The sequence below is a fragment of the Harmonia axyridis genome, chromosome 1 (genome assembly GCF_914767665.1).
Source record: "Harmonia axyridis chromosome 1, icHarAxyr1.1, whole genome shotgun sequence".
Lineage (NCBI taxonomy): Eukaryota > Metazoa > Arthropoda > Insecta > Coleoptera > Coccinellidae > Harmonia > Harmonia axyridis.
Window position 1 is genome coordinate 82,070,201 of NC_059501.1, and position 22,907 is coordinate 82,093,107.

The 22,907-nt window shown below is 38.2% G+C and overlaps 1 protein-coding gene across 1 annotated transcript; it reads right to left on the reverse strand.

Annotated features, from left to right (window-relative positions):
• Positions 1-8,881: 8,881 nt before the first annotated feature.
• LOC123681286 lies at positions 8,882-16,840 on the reverse strand. The gene is made up of 3 exons (XM_045619605.1): positions 16,619-16,840; positions 15,735-16,069; positions 8,882-9,312 (listed from the first exon to the last, which is right to left on the reverse strand). The coding sequence occupies exons 1-3, from the start codon at positions 16,752-16,754 to the stop codon at positions 8,941-8,943; spliced, it is 843 nt and encodes a 280-aa protein (XP_045475561.1). The 5' UTR covers positions 16,755-16,840; the 3' UTR covers positions 8,882-8,940.
• Between the last annotated feature and the right edge of the window lie 6,067 nt (positions 16,841-22,907).

A 22,907-nucleotide genomic window follows, 5' to 3' on the forward strand; every position in this document is an offset into this window, starting at 1 on the left:
CCAAACCGAATATCACGGTTCCACGGTCATGCTCAGTATTTGGCGAGACTAGTTCGGCGTAGTGTATCATGAGATGTTAAAACCTGCTGAAACAATCGCAGGCGATCGTTATCGAACGCAATTAATGCGTTTGAGCCGAGGATTGAACGCTAACGGTCGCAATACGAAGAGAGGCATGACAAAGTGATTTTACAGCATTACAATGCTCGACCCCATGTCGCGAAAGTGGTCAAGACATATTTGGAAACGCTAAAATGGAATTTCACTATAGATTGGTAGTGTAGGACCAGAGAAACAGGAAAATGATACTCTGTTAGTTCGCCGACGTTTCGGAAAAATTTATTTCCATCCTCAGGGCTAAGCTAGACAAATTTATCTTCTCAAAATCATCTCATTAAAATTCAAATTGGAAAATTGATTTGAATTTTAATGAGATGATTTTGGGAAGATACATTTGTCAAGCTCAGCCCTGAGGATGGAAATAAATTTTTCCGAAACGTCGGCGAACTAACAGAGTATCATTTTCCTGTTTCTCTGATCCTTCACCACCAATCTTTAGTGAAGTAAAATTTTTGGATCACCACTTCAGATGTTGTTAAAATGGAATGTCCTACTCCATCTGCCATATTCTCCAGACGTTGCTCCCTCGGACTATCACTTGTTATCAAAGGCACACTGTCTGGGTGACCAGCACTTCCGGTCTTTGATTAAGTAAAAATTGGATCGATTCATGAATAACCAGTTTTTTACAATAAACACTCGAATTTCGGAAAAAAACGGCGGAAGCAAAGTTGAACGACTATGTAATATAATATTTTATAATTCAATGGTAAGATACCTGCGCAGGAGTAATGGTTGTAATTTCAAATGTTTTGATTGTTTTTTTTTGTCATCTATTTTGATCAAGAATAAAAATACAGTCCATGTGAATTTATACTTCTCTGAAAATCTAATTGGCTCTGTCATCGCCTAAATAACGAAAGAAAAACAGAATCGAAAAAGAAATATGAGAGATATCATATTAAAGTAAATATTTACACATGTATACTCATTACACGTAGATATCCAAGCATATTACCAACAACACAAAGGATATACGTACCTATATCGAATCATGTATCTAGTTCATCGATAAACACATCTAGACATCCTTCATGCAATATAGGTAGTCTTAATTGGAAACTGAATACCTACCTTCGGAAAACGCTCTCAATAATGAAGGGTATCTTGATAAACCTGTAATATAGATCCTTGTTCAATGAATGAAGTTTCAATGTTACTGGTAAACAATGTTAATTAACAGCGAGGACAGATAGGATGTTGTGCCTACTATACTGATCAGAAAAATGCATCTTCTCGAATTACAAATGCGTTGGATGTCTGAAAAGGTAAATGCAATAGTTGGCATTAATATTTATTTTTTTCTACGCGTAACAATTTCCTTACAAGATTTCCATGCAGATTATCAAATTAAAAAACCGAACGAACGAATCAAGTTTGATCAAAATTTCATATCAATAGCGTAGCCAGAGCCATGTAAAAACAAGCAAAACATAAAAAAAAATAGAAAAGCACAGACGTGAAATCAGGAGCTTGTGAAAATTGAGCCATTGAAAATTACGAAATACTGCACTCGATAAGTTCAGGTTTAACCAGTAAAATTATATTTTTTTCTTGGTATCACTTGTCAAGCCATTACTTTTCCTACACATAATTTATTTTCATCAAAACACAGTATTTCATCATCATACGAAACTTGTTTTAATCCATTTCTCAAACAACATGAAATGTAGCGTCAATTAACTTTTAGCCCCGGTGCACACATCCGACATTTGCAGTTGCGACACCGTTGCGGTGTCGTACGCTAGTGTGCATGCTCCCATTTGATTCTTTGTACCACAGCCCGTATGATGGCAGTTACGACGTCGCAACGGTACGGCGGGTAGTGTGCATGCTCCCTTTTGATTCTTTGTACCACAGGCCGCAAGTACGACACAGCAACGGTGTCGTAACTGCAAAAGTCGGATGTGTGCACCGGGCCTTAATTCCAGACTTTATAATTCAATTTGATACGAATTTTCTGGAGCTTGATACTAACGAAAACAAAGAGTGGTTGGTGCTGCGCCTTCTATACGCTAGGTTCCGGATTTATTGGGTGACATGTTATAGACCTATATACAGTTAAGTGATCTCCAAGGGTGCAATCTGACCGTACGGTGTCAATAGTGACTTGAATAATGGCTTCTGATGCTTCAAGAATTGCTGATTTGTCGGCATAATATACCTTAACATAGCCCCATTAAAAGTAATCGACAGGTGTTGAGTCGCATGAATGAGTAGGCCAGTGAACAGAACCATTTCTAGAAATAAAGTTGTCACAAAATTGATTTTGCAATAAATTTCTGGTTAAGCGCGCTGTATACTTAGTGAACTTGTTGGAACCAAATGTTGTTAATGTTTAGCTGAATAATTTTTCGAAACAAAAAATCAATCAGCATGGCTTGATACCGTTTGCCATTCTGATTTTGAAAAAAATTAGGACCGTTGATGTCATCAGCGTACATAAAAACCACACCAAACAGTGAATTTCGATGGATGTATTATGGTCTTTTTGAAGGATGTTTTTTTTAGAGCTATAGAACTTTAAATTGTAATAAAACAACGATAGATCATTCGATTGACATGAATTTTATTTATCCGCAAGATAATCTTGTGGCATTACATTTTAAATATTCAATTTACAGGTCCAAAACGTGAAATTAGGCGGTCTCCAAACTTTCAATAAATCGATTGTGGCACGAGCTGTGCGACATGTTCCGCTGTCTTGTTGGGACCACAGCTCCTGGACATCATGGACATTCAGGAATGAAAAAGTTGGTAATTATGGCTCTATACCGATCACCATTGACTGTAACGTTCTGGCCATCATCGTTTTTGAAGAAGTACGGACCAATGATTCCACCAGCCCATAAAACGCACCAAACAGACAGTTTTTCTGGATGTAACGGTGTTTCGACATACTCTTGAGGATTAGCTTCACTCCAAATGCGGCAGTTTTGTTCGTTGACGTAGCCATTCAACCAGAAGTGCGCTTCATCGCTAAACAAAATAAAATGGACGTAGTGCACGATACGTATTCCGCACAGAACCATTATTTTCGAAATGAAATTGCACTATTTGCAAGCGTTGTTGAGACGTGAGTCTATTCATGATGAATTGCCAAACCAAATTGAGAATAAATCCCTTGACAGCTGTTGAATCGATCGTCATCTTGAACAGTAATGCCAACTCAAAGTTATATACCTCGAAAAAAACACCCTAAAGTTAATGGCTCGAGGATTCTTTTTGCCACATATTCTGCACTTCCGCTTATCGACGAATCCATTTAACCATAAATGAGCTTTATCACTAAACACAATTCTCCGGTAAAAATGTTCATCTTTGACCGTTTTCAAACTGGCCAATCAGCAAAAATACAACTTAAACGATGATCATTTGGCTTTAATACAAGCCAAGCTCCTTACGTAAAATTTTCCAAGTAGACAAAGGACAAAGTCCAATAAGTTGAGAACGGCGACGTATCGACATTAGGACGTCTTCTTCAACAGTCGCGCTACAGCAGTAATATTGTCTTCGGTACGAACATTTCTCTGCTTGTTTGACATTCTCAACTGTCAAACCATAGACAACAACCATTGAAACTTCTCATTCTGCTTAAAAATTACCTGTTATATTGCTGCAGTATCTTGAAAATAACATTGTACTCGCCTTTTGTCCAACATGACACATCCCTGTCCACTAAATTAAGTTTCCGCACCGACTGCAAACAATGTTAATTACAAGGGTGCACTGATATTGCGACGTTGCCGGGTGCAATATGTTAAGTATTATGCGGTTCCCTCAAACAGGCTGGCAGTTAGATGGCAGACGGAACAATGGCTTCGACGTAACACGCCAAGAGGTGTCGCAGGATGTTATTGTTCGTAAGGATAATGATTACCGGCAAGATTCGGCCATAGTTCTCAATTTATCCTCCGTAGGAGCAACGTCGATCCGTTTATTTACGACCAGTTTGGCGAAACTCTGGATGCATTTGCAATTTAGATGCGGACCTATAAATTTGTGAAACTGCTGTTGATATTTGTCGCCGCTGTTGTATTCCTTGTCGGTAGCTGAAGTTATTCCGCTTTGGGATTGGAGGGGAAGAGAAGGAGAACTGTTGAGACGCCTATGGCGTCGGTAAACATTATAAGATAACTAAAAATTTGAATTAGGTAAATGAAGGGTGTTTTTTTAAAGCTATAGAACTTTAAACTGCAATAAAACAACGATGGATTATGCGATTGGAATGAATTTTATTTGTCCGCAAGATAATCTTATGGCATTACATTTCAAATATGATTTCTGGCATATGACAGCCACGGCTGGCTCGGATGTAGTCCAATTTGGACGCCCAATTTTCGATGACTTTTTCCAACATTTGTGGCCGTATATCGGGAATGGTCAAAGGTTTGTGGCTTATCCACATAGACCAATGACTTAACATAGCCTCACATAAAGTAGTCTAGCGGTGTTAAATCACAAGATCTTGGAGGCCAATTCACAGGTCCAAAACGTGAAATAAGGCGGTCATCGAACGTGTCTTTCAATAAACCGATCGTGGCACGAGCTGTGTGACATGTTGCGCCGTCTTGTTGGAACCGTAGCTCCTGGACAACATGGTTGTTCAATTCAGGAATGAAAAAGTTAGTAATCATGGCTCTATACCGATCACCATTGACTGTAACGTTCTGGCCATCATCGTTTTTGAAGAAGTACGGATCAATGATTCCACCAGCCCATAAAGCGCACCAAACAGTCAGTTTTTCTGGATGTAACGGTGTTTTGACATACACTTGAGGCTTAGCTTCACTCCAAATGCGGTAGTTTCGTTTGTTGACGTGGCCATTCAACCAGAAGTGCGCTTCGTCGCTACACATAATAAAATGGACGTAGTGCGCGATACGTATTCCGCACAGAACTATTATTTTCGAAATAAAATTGCACTATTTGTAAGCGTTGTTCAGGCGTGAGTCTATCTATGGTGAATTGCCAAACCAAGCTGAAAATTAAGATGCATAGAATACCTGGTGTGTCTACTTATAGCTGTAAAACTTTCAGACAAAACGGGAGATTTTTCGGATTTATACCTACTTGATTTCGAGGGATCGCGGGCTTTTCAGATGGCGCATAGATCGTTTACATTTGTCATTTCTCGACTCTTGTGAAACAAGGGCGTAGATCTTTTTTTTCTTGGGGAAGGATAATCGAAAAAAAATTTTTGACGACAACTTTTATTCATATCTGTAATGTTAGAAAATGAAGTTTGATAATGAAGTTTGAACCAAATTTCTCGAAATAATTTTTGTTGTTACTAATTCAGTTGTGCTTACCTTGTTCTTAAATAAGAGTTACGAAGGAAAATGAGAAATTACTTGGATAATTTTGAGAAAAAAAAGTTTCATGAATATGAGCCCACAAAGGCTTTGCTTTCAATATACAGATTGTTTCTAGTGTGTCCTACAGTTTATCAAATATTTATTAATCTTCGCTACAGATTAGGTAAATAAATACCAAAACTTATAATTAATGCATTCATTAGAGCTTACTAGCTGGATCTTCATAATAATTTGGATTTTCCTGAGGATTACTAGAGATTTTTCTCGAAATCGATAGCAGATACGACAAAACTATAACAAACCAAAAAGTATAGTACTGGACCAGAGTTTTTTTTCTACATTTTTCTAAACTAACAGCCATTCACCAAAATATAGTTTTGGAGGAAGGAAGCAGGCATCCTTCCAGAAAATATATCACCCTGTAGATTTGCATTCAAAATTAGCATATCACATAGTGAAAACTTTAAACTGGAATATCTATGGCCAATTCATATTAAATATCTTGTGAAGGGAAGGTTATACGAGAAAATAACTTGAACTTCAACACATGTATCTCAAAACAAAATGTTTGGGGACTCATGCTATAGGACTTTTTTTCTTAAAATGATCCGGAAATCTGTCATTTTCATTTGTATCTCCAATTCAGGAGCACCGCGTAATTACCCCTAGTATCCCCCTATTTCTACGCTCTTGTCGTGAACTTTGAGTATAGAACAATAATATTTTATATTCTATGGTCTGTCATTATATTCCATTCATTTGAGTAAAAATTCGATATGAACTGAATTGTAATTTATTGTGAATGTTTGCAGTGTCTAAAATCAGTATTTCCTTTTTAAACGGCACCAGGCAGATGCGGGAATTCGAAAAATTTTAAAGAGCGCCACCTTACAGCACTCTGGTGAAGCACACCACCAAAGCAACAGGTGGGTCTCTCAAAAAGTCTGAAACAAAATCGAATCAGTAAACACACCAGGTATTCTATGCATCTTACTGAAAATAAATCACTTGACAGCTGTTAAATCGAATGCCATCTTGAACAGTAATGCCAACTTAAAGTTATATACCTCGAAAAAAACACCCGTTATAATAATCTCGTCTAAAGATCGAGAATTCAAAAAAACATGCAGAAATTTTCAATTCAATCATTTGCAGACTTTTTTAGAGATGAAATGTTCATTAAAAATGACGTACTTAAAAATTGCAAACTCTAGAAATTCATGCGAATCTGTCTGGCAGTAAATCATTGAGCTTTTAATAGCAGAACCTTATCCATTCTAAACGAGATCACACATTACAAGTTTATCTATGACCAACATCGAACAAAGTGTAGTTGACATAGAACGCCCGAAGGGTTTCAAAGACCAACAAAGCAAGTCCGTACAATCACACCCCAAGATCCTAGACGAAGAATAAACGGAGAAGGGGCAAGTACGCCCCATCGTCCTGAAGAGCTCTTCCCGGTAATGTTTTGCTTCTCATTCGATATTCAGGCGCCTGTTTCCCTAACCGGAAGAGCGCTCGTAACCTCCTGGTGTTGAACAAACACCCGATCTGTGCAGAACTTTTACGAACGGATTTTTACCCTTAATTTACGACCGGACCCTTATCACCCAAACCGCAATGTAAATTTCTATACAGGGTTGGAGGTCTTACGGGAGAATCAGTTTGAGAACTTTTGCGGTCTTGCTTTTCCCCTTCTTTTCTCCAAACTTTCGTTTCCTGTACTGGGGAATGGGGTATCGTTTATATCTCTGTAAAAGGTTGGAAAAATTGGGTGTTATTGAGGTTTACTTTTTGTCTTGACTGATAAAATTTGCGCCATAATTTGTGGACAAAATATGATATTTTTATCTTTTTGGAGGGTTTTTCAATAAGAGGTTTTACTTTGATGTTAAAAAAAGTACATTTGAGATGACATCGGCTGTAGGCTATCGGTGGTATAAAATAATCAAATTTAATGCGAAAAATTTATTTTATAATTCGAAGATTGAACTGAAAGTTGAAGCAAATAATAAAGATAATACAAAAAATTATTTCAAATATTCAGATGTGTCTAGGATATCTAATACATTCTCAATATCGAATTCATATCATAATAAATATTCAACAGAGCAAGTCCAGTCAATCTCTAACTTTCCATTATAACGGGTGTTTTTTTTTTCGAGGTATATAACTTTAAGTTTGCATTATTGTTCAAGATGGCGACCAATTTAACAGCTGTCAAGTGATTTATTCTCAGTTTGGTTTGGCAATTCATCATGAATAGACTCACGCCCGAACAACGCTTGCAAATAGTGCAATTTTAGTTCGAAAATAATGGTTCTGTGCGGAATACGTATCGCGCTCTACGTCCATTTTATTTTGTTCAGCGATGAAGCGCACTTCTGGTTGAATGGCTACGTCAACAAACAAAACTACCGCATTTGGAGTGAAGCTAATCCTCAAGTGTATGTCGAAACACCGTTACATCCAGAAAAACTGACTGTTTGCTGCGCTTTATGGGCTGGTTCTTCAAAAACGATGATGGCCAGAACGTTACAGTCAATGGTGATTGGTATAGAGCCATGATTACTAACTTTTTCATTCCTAAATTGAACAACCATGATGTCCAGGAGCTGTGGTTCCAACAAGACGGCGCAACATGTCACACAGCTAGTGCCACAATCGATTTATTGAAAGACACGTTTGATGACCGCCTAATTTCACGTTTTGGACCTGTGAATTGGCCTCCAAGATCTTGTGATTTAACACCACTAGACTACTTTCTGTGGGGCTATGTAAAGTCATTGGTCTATGCGGATAAGCCACAAACCCTTGACCATTTGGAAGACAACATTCGTCTTGTCATTAACGATATACGGCGACAAATGTTGGAAAAAGTCATCGAAAATTGGACGTCCAGATTGAACTACATCTGAGCCAGCCGTGGCGGTCATATTCCAGAAATCATATTTAAAATGTAATGCCACAAGATTATCTTGTGGATAAATAAAATTCATGTCAATCGAATAATCCATCGTTGTTTTATCGCAATTTGAAGTTATATAGCTCTAAAAAATCACACTTCATTACGGCACTTCCATGTTAGTAGAGACCCCCTGGCTATCCGTAGTGATGTGAATAAATGAATAAATAAATGTAAATACGCGCCTCTTTGAGAATTCTTTCGAGACACTCTTGGGCGCAAGTATATAAAGCTAGTGTCTCAATTTGCAAGATAGAAGACTCACTTCCCAGGGATAGAGGTCCTCGTTTTACGCCAATATACCCCAATACCTGTGCCTCTTTCTGATTTTGATTAATCACTATATCATATGGAGGACTTTTTGTCTAAGTGATTTACGGAGAAAGGCAACCCTTTACTGTCACCAGTAGCGCAGCCACCTGGAAACAACACAGAGAGTCTGCTTACCTCTCTACCCCAAAAAAAAAAAAACAAATCACTATTTAAACTTTTATTAACTTCCATCAGTAACTCGAGAACAACGAACGAAAGGACTCAATAACCACAGGGTGGTGGATCCGGAGTCTCCTCCTCCGGCGCTAGGTACGCCTTGAGCTCGTCCAGGGTCTCCTGGCAGTAGTCCTCCATCTCCCCTGCGTACCTCTCGTCGTAGTCGTCCTTCAAATCGCACTCTGTGGCCGGCCACTCCGAATCCTCCAACCTCATCGGGCGACAGGGGTCGCACTCCATGTGCATGAACTCCTTCCACTTGCGCACCACAAAGTTGATCATGTTGTCTGGAGCGTTGGCGATGCCCTCGAACACGAAGATGACTGTGTGGTTCCATACTTGCTTCATCTTGTAGCAGCATCTTTCCATGTCGACTGGGATGGGGTTATCGCATGCGCAAGGGTCGACTGGGTTGATCTGGAAAGGAGAAATGTGCTACATTATTTAGGTATTTTACTGATGAAGGGGATGAATATATTATACACACCGTGGATAAAAAATATCGGGTCATTTGCATTTTGCATAGATTTTTTAACCTTTTCGAAAGAGTGTGCAGGCAAATGGAAGTAGTCCAAATATGACTGCTTCAAAAGCTACCCAGATATCGAGAGGTTTTTCGAAATGAAACCTCTTATCGGAAATCCCTTCACAAGATTCACGACTCAATAACATTCGTCGAGAACCCACTATCGTGAATTATGCAAAAATAATTGAGTTCTTTTCAGTCTTGGTTATTGGTCACTCGGGAATCAAAAGAAAAAAAGAAACCAATACCTTTTTGTGGTGAAGGTAAATGCATCTATAAATTTTCGAGAGAAAATGAAATCGAAAAGGAAATACTTCAATGCTGAACATAAAATCACAACATGATTCCTGTTATTACATGCAATTCCACCTCAAGAAGCACATGATGAGAAGATAGTTATCAGAATTTGTCGAGTGCATATTTTAAGAAGTGGAGGAAGAAAATACTGATCTTGATTGCAACCACAAAAAATGGTTCGGACGAGAAAAGTCAACCCAGCTACTGAAATTCATAAGAATTCTAGAACTGGAAGACGAGCTATAGCTGGTATAGAAGTGAGTACAGCTCAAAAGAGGAGTACGATAGCTCCTTGAAACTGTGTTCAGCTACATCAGTCGAGACGACCTCAAATATTAATAGTGGAATACATCTAATGAAATTTGTATGTTTGTACCAAGCTCATGATGTGATCAAATTCTATTATTTTGTCACTTGTAAAGTAAGGTAGTTCATGAAGGATGAAGAATATATACTATATCCTTCATGAACCACTTTACTATAATCAAGTGACCAAATAATAGATATGTATTGATGATATTCTTTAGATAATAGGTAAATCTACGATAGTTGTCATAAACTGTTGCAAACTGGTGAAGGTGACGATATATTATCCAATGATTCATCGATGAAAAAATTTATTTCAAAAGATATCAGAATAACCTTTTGCACATATGGTATTTTCACATGGAACGAAAAGCGCAGAAGTATAGAATTTGTGCGGTGCTATCTAAGGAAGGTGATTTCAATTCCACAGTTAGACAGTTTTTATTGATAATTATTTTCTATGTTGCGATCGTGAGCTCGGAATTTACATTTTTGTGCACTTTCTGATTGTCCTTGAGTAGGATATGTGCCAACAATTAGAACAACAATATTTAGTCTTATAATATTGTGTGGAATTGTTTCATATGACACGAAATGACAAAATTTGATTGGTTCTTAGAACTGTAAAGAAATGTTCAATGAAATAATCACACTGAAAACAAGTCACCCAGCATTAGATCGAAATCCGTCGAATTCCCCCAATACATATACCACTCGCTGGACAACGTCGCCAACGTTGTCGGTCCCTAAAAACACACAACGGGACGCTCTCGATCAGTAACGATAACACGAATTCCCTCTCCGTCCGAAAGCCCGCGTCCGAAGAAACAAACACACACGACTCTGACCCCTTTACACGGTCGAGCGAAGTTCACAGGAAATGGCATCGCGACACAAAAACTGCGTATATACGCGACAAAAAAAAACCAGGGATCCGGGAACTGCGAAGCCAAAGCGAATAATGATAAGTTTGGACGTATATTCGTCGGTCGCGATTTTTATCTCGACCCTTCGACGCGACGTGTAGTCTTGCATATTGATGGGCAACCCTCGTCGAAGAGGGTTCGGTCTTACCGTGTGCCGTCTTCGTCTTCAAATGTCCCGTTTAATGATGACATAAACGGAATGCGGAGGTAGAAAAAAGTGAGTTTTTGTCAAGGTAACGAGAGGTGTTTGGCTTTTGGATGCTTCGTTTGGCTATGGGGGTAAGGTTTCAGGAACTCTCGAGGGAAATTGCTTAGTCTCTTAGTTGCATTCATAGTTTAGTAAATCAATGGATTGATCAGTTCCTTGATGTTAGTTGGTGTCCAGCCCATATGGAAATTTCAAATAATGTTGAGACAGATACATAAGCTACACGGGGAGCTTGATCAGCTTATGTTAATCTGAAGGTGGTGCTTCCCATCTGAATTGCATCTGCCAGGGGCTTCTTTACGAAATAACCAGAAATGGATAGCGAATTTTCCTCTTAATTTCAGGCTTTCGAAGCATCTCAACGGGAGGCCGTCTCCTAAACCTGAATTTAAAAAACTCTGAGCCCTTGAGAGGGGACAACTGAGCCTGCAGAGTTTGATTACTCTTCGATAAACATTCGAATCGAATGAGATTAACTGGTTGCCTCTTTCTGAAGATATTCTGTTCGCCTGTACCTACCTTACTGAGTAAAGGACAACATACCTGGAAAATCCAACACCTATTCCTATTCCTAAGGTAAGAGAGAGTCTTCCTTCTAGACTCATGACATTCCTGTTTGCTGGTTTGAGTCTCTCTAATCTTGTGTAAAAGAACAATGTACCACAAAAAGCCAGTTCAGCCAGGATTGGCACCATTGATTGAAAAAAAAGAATCGGTTTGGTCTGGTTCCTATGGGAAAATGTCGCATGTCTAGAATAAGTTATTTCTCTTTCCAATCCTAAATTCGATTCCACTATTTCAGATCAGCAGAGTCTAGAAATGCACAGAAATAATCAAGTGGGTATGAATCATTAGTTCAAGACAGCCTCTACAACTGCGATTATCTCGATCTTCTGTTTTATACCCAGCCAGACAATTCCAAGGAGACCGTCTACCATATTGGCTAATCTTATAACTTAATTGGAAGCCTTGAGTATCACTTAATGAGATGATTCAGAAATGGTTTCCCTGAAAGTGTGCTTCCCAGCACCTAGGTATTCAGTGATTTCTATGTCCTATTTGAAAAATATGCTAATGCAATCTGCAGGCAGACCCATGCGGTACAGAAGGTACTAATACCTACATAACTGTAACAGCAGTCACACAATAACTTATTGGAGATAATTTCAATAATTTTTCCACTTGCGTAAGTTACCATTGCGGATCTGCTGCCTCATTATGTCCTTGTCCAAGCCCACAGAAGAGTTTATCCGATGATATCTTCTATGCCCTTTTTGGATGTTCTGTTGTTTTATGTCATTACGGTACACCCGGATGTGAGAGATCTGTAACTATATGTAATTTGGGATCATTTTCTGATACACTTCTGGTGTCAATTTGAGTCATGAGTACCTCCAATTATTCGGTTTATGACCTGTGTCACCCTTGTAGCTTCTATTTCATTTCATAGCAGAAGCAACTATAGTTCAGATAGTCTGTGAAGTTTTTTGATTCCATGAATTCTTACTTCGTAGTTGTTGATTACAATCCTTTAGTACAGAACAGAATATTTCAAATATGAACTTTTAGAGTGAGAAAGTTCTGATTCAAACAGTTATTCAACGCCAGCTCAGATGAATTATTGAATAAGAGTTAAAAAGGCAGTCTTGGAAGCCTTTGAAGACTCGTATCGTATCAGACCTGTAGCCAAAATCTAGAGTGAAAAACCCACTAGTGAGGAAAACAAAATTTTTTTATCTGAACTTGTCCAGTACAGGCAAATTATTCGACAGAAGTTTATAATTTCTGCCATGATGCAGTCAGTCCAAGAAAACTTTGAATATTCCTTCTGTGACCCAGAGTTAAATCTCAGGAGAAAAACCGACAACACCACATCTTAAAAGACGTATCTCCACCCATCGCAGAAACGCCACCCACCACCACCGGAGCATCTGTTGCTACCTTCTCCACGACTTCACCCCCCACCCCCTCAGATCCACAGGTACCCTCGAATTCGAAAAACCACCCTCGGGCCACCCCTCCGCGGGCAGATCGGTGACCCGACGAGGATTATCCGAAAAATCTGTGCCGACGCTTCTCGCCCACTGCGTAGCGACCGGATAAAGATAAAAAAGGCGCCCCCCTTACACCGTTGGCGCCCCGGGCTGTTGACACGGGCCCTCGCATAAACACATACACGCACCGGGGCTTTGTCGCGCGGGGACGGAGAGCACAAAGGGCCCTCGACGTAGTAGGGGAATAGAGGGTGGTGAATTGGGAGGAGGGGGAGAGCAAGGGACGTCTCTGTCAATATTATGGTTCAATCTAGGCCTCCTGCGATGAGGAGGATTGTCGGAGACGAGACATAGGTGTGTGTTAGGACGGCGGTGTGAATGAAGAATGCTGTGGTCAGATTGTTAATACTTCTTGTTACTCGTTACCATAAAAGGTAACTTTATATCATAATATAAGTTTTTTGAATAAAATATCCTCTTATACTTCACTACCTGTTTTTCCAGAAGAAAAGTTTTAAACATATTTGGATATTACAATAAATTTATATTAGTACTGAAGTAAAGTGGTCACATTGTTTTGCTGTATTATGTGATCATAACGTTTAAACTAATGAATAGAATATTACTATAGGGACGATAAGATTCAATGAAAACAAGAGTGAGAATTCGAATTCTACAAGACTTATTGAGATAGAAGATGATAAAAGGCAATTAATGAGCTGGAAAAGATCAAAAAAGTTAAGTGGATCATTCTCCATCCCTACATAACTATCGTCTGCAAATAACGTAAACAAGAGATTTTAGATACAAAAAGAGTTTCATTGCATTGCGACCTTATGGTAGCATATTATCCAGTTCTAGGGTTTTAAAGAACTCGAGGATCGATTCAAGGAAGTTACTTCCTCACCTCAACAAGTCAATTGCCCAAAGCATTTTTAACGTGAACTAGCGATGGCGAGGCTTTCCGTCACCAGGTAACCAAGAGTTTTTTCCTACTCTCCATAGAATCTGCACTCGTCGTTTTTTGTTAGATTCATTCTCATGAGGTGCTTCCTGAGACGGCAATGCCCTTTTAGGATTCCAGTTAGGAGATGTAGCATATTCTTGCTGAGATCCAGATACTTCTTAGATTTGCTATATAAAAGTGTCAAAAAAACTATCTGGAATGATTCCTCTTTCGTTTTTCTTTCTCCTAAAACTCTTTCTTGTAGGTACATGTATTGAAGGTTCAGGCCATTGAAGAGAATTTGTGCTCTTTTTCTAGCTAGTATGTTGGCCTCTTCATTTACTTTTCCGAATTATAGGTATCCCACGCTGAACAGACCTTGTTATTCTTTCCTATTTCATTGAGTTTTCTTCGGCACTCCAATAACATCCTAGAATCGATTATATCTAAGCTCAATGCTCTGATTGCAGCTTAACTGTCAGAATATATCGCTATATCACCTTTCTGATAGTTTCTTACTAGATTCATTCCCACACATGCCATTCTGCCTGAAAGACACTTGAACAACCACCTAAAGTATTTACGTTAGGTTGTAAGCAGATGGCACTGCAGTATTCAATGCTGGCACCAAATGCTCACTTGAGCACTCGGTGCCAGCATCGAATACTGCAGTGCCAGCTGCTATCGTGGTTTCAGAACCATCTGTGTACCATTAGAGGTTTTCTCTTATCTCGTTAGCACCAACCTTCAAATGGTGTGTGTCGAAATTTGTGTATCTGATACAGTTTCGTGTATTGACAGCACCTCTTTTCACGAATCGATGTAAAGCTTGTTCATATTGAAAGAACTGTGCTTCCAACTGCAGGACCTCCGACTCATTCTCCAGATCTAGCCCCAAGTGCTTGTTGGGAAAAGTTATTGAAACATTTGAGGAGCGTTGGAATACCTGTACCCTTCTTTGAGGTGTCTCTGTTGACGAATAAACTCGAATTTTCAATAATAAATGTGTTTTTTCTGGTAAAACCAGAGACTTACTGGGCAAGGTGTTGAGAGCATTCAACTCTTTATGTGAAAACTTTAGAAATTATATTTCCTTTCAATTTACACATAACAAGTTCTATTATCTCTGAGTAGTTCATAATGAATCATAAATATCAAGATTCGATGCTGTAGATGAACAGGGCTCTGTGTACCTTTTATGAACCAATTAGATTGCATTCGTTAGTTGATATTGTCAATTTGAAATGATAGTCTCACAAAACATTTACAGCCATGGATTTCAGATATTCAAGTTTATCAGTATATTCGAGATGAAAAGCTAACCATTGATGAAGTGATTCCGACACGCCGAAAAACTCAATGAATTACAATTCTCTCGGAATGACCAACCTGTGAAATCATTAACACCAACCACAGGATAAATATCTTTCTCATGCACAAGTCCAAGATATGACACAGAATGAATTGAGTTCTCGGTAATAGAGACCAAATAGAATACATCATGTTATCAGCTTCCGTGCATTCTTGAACCTTCTTCGTGAAGATGTACATTGAGAACAAAAAGGAAACTTCAGAAATAAAAACGCAATAAAACATCAGACACAAAATATCTCCATCCATACTTCAATGGTCTTACCTGCATGAGGTCCATAGCCTCTTCGCACTCCCTAGTCGACGCCTTGTAGTCGTAACACTTGCAGGGGTCTATCCTGCAGGGCATCGCCTCGCACAGACCGGCAAACGTGTCCTGCGTGTCCTTGGGCACTCCCCACCACCCCATGTCGTAGGTGACGTAAGCAACTCCGGCGATAGTGCTAGCCTTGACGATGTTCCGGAGGGTGTTGATGAGGAACCGGCCGATCTCGAAGGCTTTACTTCGACGTGGGCACTCGCACATGCGCCGTCCGGTCATCAGCTTCAGCTCCTTGGCGGTGCAGTAGCGTATCCTGGTGCCGCATGGTTTGTAGATTCCTGAGAAGAGAAGAAGACATCAGATTTCTTCGAGGTTAGAAATGTTTTGAGATCAAAAATTGATAACTGTTTTTCGAAGGAAAAAAAACAATAGCTGTTCAATTAAATCAATTGGACACAGATGGTGCCACAGTCGAATGACTCTCGTATATTCCAAACCTAATTTCAATCGTTTGATCTTTCGAAAGAAGATGGAATATTTTGGCTAAGCAGCATTATTTGTTTCATTTCAAAACAAAATTCGAAGCAACAAAATTGATTGCATTAGTTCGAGTTGTCAGAGCCAATTCTTCATATGGAGGAATTCCCCAGTTCCTCTATGAAATGGTTGTAAAATTGATTCAATGTATTTTGAAATTAGAGAAGTGCAATGAAGAATCGACCTGTAATATCCAATACGAGTATCCAATTCTCTGGGACAAAATTATATATACTCAATTGGCATACGACTTCCAATAGCCATTCATGCCATTCAAATATTATTCTCAAAAATTCCTTGAAAAATACACAAAACTAGTCATCATCGTATAAAACCCACTAGTTACTCACTAGGTACATATACTGGCTGACAATGTCCTCGAGGTACTTTTGGGTAATCTGTGTAAACTAGCTTATTGGTTTTCTTCTTGCATTGTTTCTTTAGGATGTTTTTTGCTTTGTCTGTATATTTTTTGGATCTGTTCATTTCTTGCACTGTAATTTTGAATTTTTGCCAAGAGTTGTTTTGATGTTTCACATTTTTGACATGACAAGCAATGATTGATTGGACTGTTGCTGGGAAGTTTTGATCACAGAACACAGAAATGATTCTTTAAGAAATTTTGCTGGCTTATTCCAGTGTTTCTATAGGTAATGTATCGCGATGATATCTATGATGTGTAAATGTCTATCCAAACTGTATCTCAAAGTATCACATTTATGAACCAACTATATCTGATCGAATTCTAGGACTTATATTTCATCAAATACACAACAGCTCTTGCTTTGAAGTCTGTTTACATTTAGACCCTTAATTTGATGAGTAATTTGAGGTGTTTTACAATTGGCGATGATAATTATGTCAAGTCACTCTTGGATAATCAGAAAATTTAGAAATATAACCCAGAATTTCTTGTTATAACTATCCAAAGGTTCATTAGTTCCTTAGAGAAATAAATAGATCAAAAGATTGAAAAAAATATATACCCTGGCGAGTATTTCCTTAAACTCCTGATTCCTTCCATCTTACACATCTTCATAATGGTACTTATCACAAAGTAGGGTTTGATCACAAAAGACATTGATGCATCAATGATCAAATGACAGCAACAAATGTACCATTATGCTCTTCCTGCTATATAATTTCCTAAAATCTCCCACTCTGAGGGTCCTCTTCTTTCCTCTTCAGCTTCCGGTTCGTGAAAATCATTCTCTACAGGTTCCAAGTAGGTTCTGTTCCAACAGCCGAAGTCTACGGAAATATAGACGGCCGTGAGAGCTATGATACTCTTGAAACAATTGGTCAGAAAGCTGGAGAAAACGTCTAGTGAACTCCTGATCCTAGATTGCTCAGGCTTTGCAAATGATATCTTCGAGATTTCTGGTTTCAACACCGTTATTTTGCTAGGAAAGGAGCTTCGGATCACTGCAAGAATAGAAATAAATAATCATTATAGTTTATAGTTTCTAGAAAAAGTATTGATGAGACTCGTGCAAAACTTGACACGGTCAGAAAATTTCATTCGAATCTTTTAGACAGTGTGCATTAAGCTCTGCTGCTTTTAACAATAGTGATGAGTATCAATAGATATTTGCCTCACTATTACATAATGTCTCCATTAGTGTGAGAAAAATCAATATAAAGGGTGTTTTTTTTTGGAGCTCTAGAACTTTAAATTGCAATAAAACAACGATGGATTATTCGATTGTCATGAATGTTATTTATCCGCAAGATAATCTTGTGGCATTACATTTTGAATATGATTTCTGGCATATGACCGCCACGGCTGGCTCGAATGTAGCCCAATCTGGAGGTTCAATTTTCGATGACTTTTTCCAACATTTGTGGCCGTATATCGGCGATAACACGGCGAATGTTGTCTTCCAAATGATCAAGGGTTTGTGGCTTATCCGCATAGACCAATGACTTTACATAGCCCCACAGAAATTAGTCTAGCGGTGTTAAATCACAAGATCTTGGAGGCCAAGTCACAGGTCCAAAACGTGAAATTATGCGGTCACCAAACGTGTATTTCAATAAATCGATTGTAGCACGAGCTTTGTGACATGTTGCGCCGTCTTGTTGGAACCACAGCTCCTGGACATCATGGTTGTTCAATTCAGGAATGAAAAAGTTAGTAATCATGGCTCTATACCGATCACCATTGACTGTAACGTTCTGACCATCATCGTTTTTGAAGAAGTACGGACCAATGATTCCATCAGCCCATAAAGCGCACCAAACAGTCAGTTTTTCTGGATATAACGGTGTTTCGACATACACTTGAGGATTAGCTTCACTCCAAATGCGGCAGTTTTGTTTCAACCAGAAGTGCGCTTCATCGCTAATGGACGTAGTGCGCGATACATATTCCGCACAGAACCATTATTTTCGAAATGGAATTGCACTATTTGCAAGCGTTGTTGAGACGTGAGTCTATTTCAGATGAATTGCCAAACCAAACTGAGAATAAATCACTTGACAGCTGTTCAATCGGTCGCCATCTCGAACAGTAATTCCAACTTGAAGTTATATACCTCTAAAAAAAACACTCGTTATAACATAATTTCTGGTAGTTTCTCATTTTTCAAATATTGTATATAACAATTTTTGTAGTACTTAAAAGCTACTTCGCTGGAGTGAGATTTTCAATTCCACTCAATTTTGAATTAATTTTAGAATCCAGTGGCGTGCAGATCTACATCTAGAGCCAATATCAATTCAATCTGTTTCATTACAACACCAGAAATTAACAGTTTTCGGGTCAAACCAGAACGTTTGTTGAATCCAATTAAAAACACTATAATATGCAGGATCAAACAAAAAAAAACATTCATATCGGATCGAGGCGTTTTCAATAACGTGAGTTACTGAGATATTCGGCCCTCGAATGGTAAAAATCCGGTTTCATTAAAAACAACGTGGTAACGTGGTCAAAATTGCAATCTGCACACTGGACTTTACTCGCTTTATTAAAACAGAACAATGAAGAAGAAAATTCTCAGTTCGTCGACACGTAAATTACTTAATGTAATTTTGCGGAAGTGGAAGAATGGTATTGTATGCTTGGAGGCAGAAAAATGTACTTGTATAGAGAATAGTAATTATTTTCATTCGGTTATGGGGTGTAGGTCAATTCCTTTTCCACAATTTTGTAATGATGTGTGTTTTCGGTGGAAGTAGGGTTGGAAATAACAGAGTGAGATTCATTTCTATATTTCAGTTATTTGATTTGTTTTTTTAATAATTTCTTGAAAAGTATTTCATTGTGGTTTCATTTGTTTTCAAATCATCATAAAGTAACATACGAAACAAGTAATATGCACGTGTACTTTTACAGATGTTACCAGATGTTACCGGTGGACTTTGGACTTCGCGTATCAAATCAACGTAACTTTATTCATTTGGACGCAGATATACCCACATGAGAAGGCACTGGTGTATGAGAGGTGTATGAGGCTTTCCATGTCCCTAGGACATAAACACTGGAAACGCTAGCTGCCTATGTATGTGCCCGAAATTACCCTGAAAGCTTTCCACTGACCTGAGCCTGTCTTCCATAAACTACTAGATAGTTGTAATAGAGTGACTTAGCTATGGTATATGCTTTTGGAAAAGCTTGCATCATTGGGCTTAGCTCCTTTTTTTCTGATTTTAATGCGTTCTCATTTGAAGGGGAGGATGAATTATGTATTTTAAATAGGTTTCAAATCTCACGAGTATGTGCTCAAGACTGGCCTTGGTCAAGGATCTAATCTTTGTCCACCATTGTTTGTCATCTTTATAAACGATGTTCTGTGCTCTCGACTCTTCGCAAAGCCGAGAGATGGAGTCGAAGGCTGCACAATTCCCGAAAGAATGGCACCGCTTGGATCATAAATTCCAAGTCACCACTCTTCACTCTGGAGATATAAGGTGTATATGGCAGTTTTAATCGAGTTGCTATACCGAAGATTTCATCAGTCCATCTCGGGATAAGATATTGCAATGTCCGATAGAGGGCGCAACCTTAAAAATTGGCGGAGAACGCCTCGCCGAAATCTAATTGATACCAATCCTTCTAAATAACACCTCAGTTAGTAAAATTCTCAACGGAACGATCGTAAAACAACCCACACCCTCTCAAACTCATCCCGCGCGCGAATCCCTAACATAAAACAACCTCCCATAGCTTCACGTAACACACCACAGAACCTAAAAACCCGGTCAAGAGATGATAATGAAATATTATGAGCTTGTTAATTCGCCTCGTGGCCCGGCAGCAAGACAGTCTCGAGAATTAATTCTTTGTGTAATTTTGCCCCCGCCCCCGCTGCCCCGCTCTCCCGGTTAAATTGAATATGACGCGGCCGGGTTGGGCCTCCACGCGGAAGAATAAGAAAATAATGGGAGCGAGGCGCACAGAGCAAGATGGCAAATTGGCGAAGCCGTTCTCCGCGAGATTTTTAATGTCTCATTACGCACGCCAGGGTCTATTATACATAATGATCATCTGAGTTGGCTTTGCCAAGTTGGCGGCCACTGGATTCGTTCCGAAACATCAGTTAACCCTTCTTACGCGAAAAAAAAATTAGGGGGGTTGCTAAATATGGCAGTTTTCGTTTTTGACGTGTTTTATCCAATTAGCCGGTTATTCGTTGAGGTATTGTTGTGTGTTTTACTTATTCTGGGTAGCGTTCCTATTTTTACATATTAATTTCCGAAACAATTGACGTTCCTCAAGAAACAAATAAAATTGAGTTCTGAAAATTGGCATCAAATGGGATTTTCAGTTATAGTTGTACAAGTGCGTCAAAATTAATTGAACTTATTTTACAAGAAATCATGTTATCCACAAATTCTATGAGTTTATTCTTATATCCTCCGCTACTGAAATTGGCAAAAACACGGTAATTTGTCAATTCATTGTATGTGATTGGTCGCCGATCAATCGGCTCCAGGTGCGCTTATCTGAAGAAAAGAGCACAAAGAAATTTCTGGAAGGTTTTCAATAATTGTTGAGTTTGCAGAAAAGATACGTACATTGTTTTAGATTTCAGCCATCACTAGCTAAATTTGGGAGTTGAAATTTGATTTATCAGCTACAATTGTGTTGGGATTCTCGCACCTTCCTTAGGATTGGAACTTTACGAAGAACAACTTTCCTTTGAATTAAGAGATGAAAGAAGAGAAGAAAAAATGAAAGAAGTTCAAATCTGATTTTGCTCATTAACAAAATAAGGATTTAATATCCGAACCTATCCTGAAAATTCTATGTTACTAGGCTTATACGTACAGAATCGAATTCGACATGCAATGATGAAATTCCAAAAATTTGTGAAATGAATCAAATGAGTGAGTAATTATTGCATTACATTCAGAAAAAGAATGTGTTGAATCCTCTGAATTCCATTGACAGAATTCTCATGATTCACCATTTTTCTTTGTATGATACTCACATGGAAATTTCACAGGGTAGGGAGTTCCAAGATTATCTTGTGTGGAATTCAGTTTTTTTGCTCTACTAGACGGTCTAACGAGGTTTAGAGCTCTATTTAGGTTTGAAATGTGTATGTCCTTCTTCATTGCCTTGAGTTGGTAGTAATACTAATGAATAAATCACTGAGAATTTGCAGCAAAGTTTTCAGAAAATGAAATTATGTTGACAGTTCATTTGACAGAAGGAATTTCGAAGGGTTGGTTACAACCATAAAGTAATATTATTACTCTGAGGTTCCAACTGAAACAATAGTTTTCATTCGTATTCAACGTAAAATGTTTGTAGTTGAAAGTTTAATATAATAATAATAAGTTCATTCGCTCAATTAGAAAATACAAAGCTAAGATACATAAAACCTGCAATAAACATGAATCAGCCATAGAAACATTAATAGTTTCATAACACCACATTTGTGTCAATAGTGGAGCGGTGAATTGATAGCTTTTAAACTGTCCTCTATTAAAATAACATCATTTCATTAATCTCCGAAAACTTTTGTCCGCTAAAACCACCAGCAATAACTCAGCACATTTCACTCAATTTCTTGGTAACATTTCAGTTAAATTCAGACTTCCAACTTATTTTCTGGGCAGTGAATTTAATGAACTGAAACTAAAATCTATAATATAGGTAAACGTTGATCAATGGAATGTCTCTATCAACGTAAATATTGAAACGTAAACTCGTTCATGCAGTCATCTACTACTGAAATGCACCAATTTTGAGATACAGGGTGTTTAAATTGAAAAAAAAAGTTTTTTGCGAATATTCCCGGAACCCGGAAACAGCATTTGTAAGCATTGTTCAGAAAATACTTTTAAATTGTTAACCTGAGATTTTTTAAGAAAAAAGGTTAACAGCAAAGACTATGTTTATCAATGTAAAATTAATTTTTCTCGGAAACAGTCGTATTTAGAAAATTGGTGATTCAAATGGAAGTCTCGAAAACCTTAATTTTTCCATTAGCGTAAAAATTCAGGAAAGAAAATATCCACTATTCCTTCAAAACCTTCACCAATTAAGATTTAAAAAAATAATCCGCTCAAAACATAGCTTATTATGATTAGAAAATACTCACGAAAGATGTTTTGTGTACAATAAAAGGTTTGAAGATATTCGCAAAAAAACATTTTTCTCTTTTATTTTAACAACCTGTATCT

What these genes read in the sequence shown, in the direction of transcription:
- LOC123681286 (XM_045619605.1), bottom strand. Translation starts at nt 16,754, where the DNA reads ATGAACAGATCCAAAAAATATACAGACAAAGCAAAAAACATCCTAAAG. An exon ending in TCAGCCAGTATATGTACCTA is followed by an intron (nt 16,070 to 16,618) that starts GTGAGTAACTAG and finishes TTCTCTTCTCAG; the next exon opens with GAATCTACAAACCATGCGGC. An exon ending in AGGCTATGGACCTCATGCAG is followed by an intron (nt 9,313 to 15,734) that starts GTAAGACCATTG and finishes TCTCCTTTCCAG; the next exon opens with ATCAACCCAGTCGACCCTTG.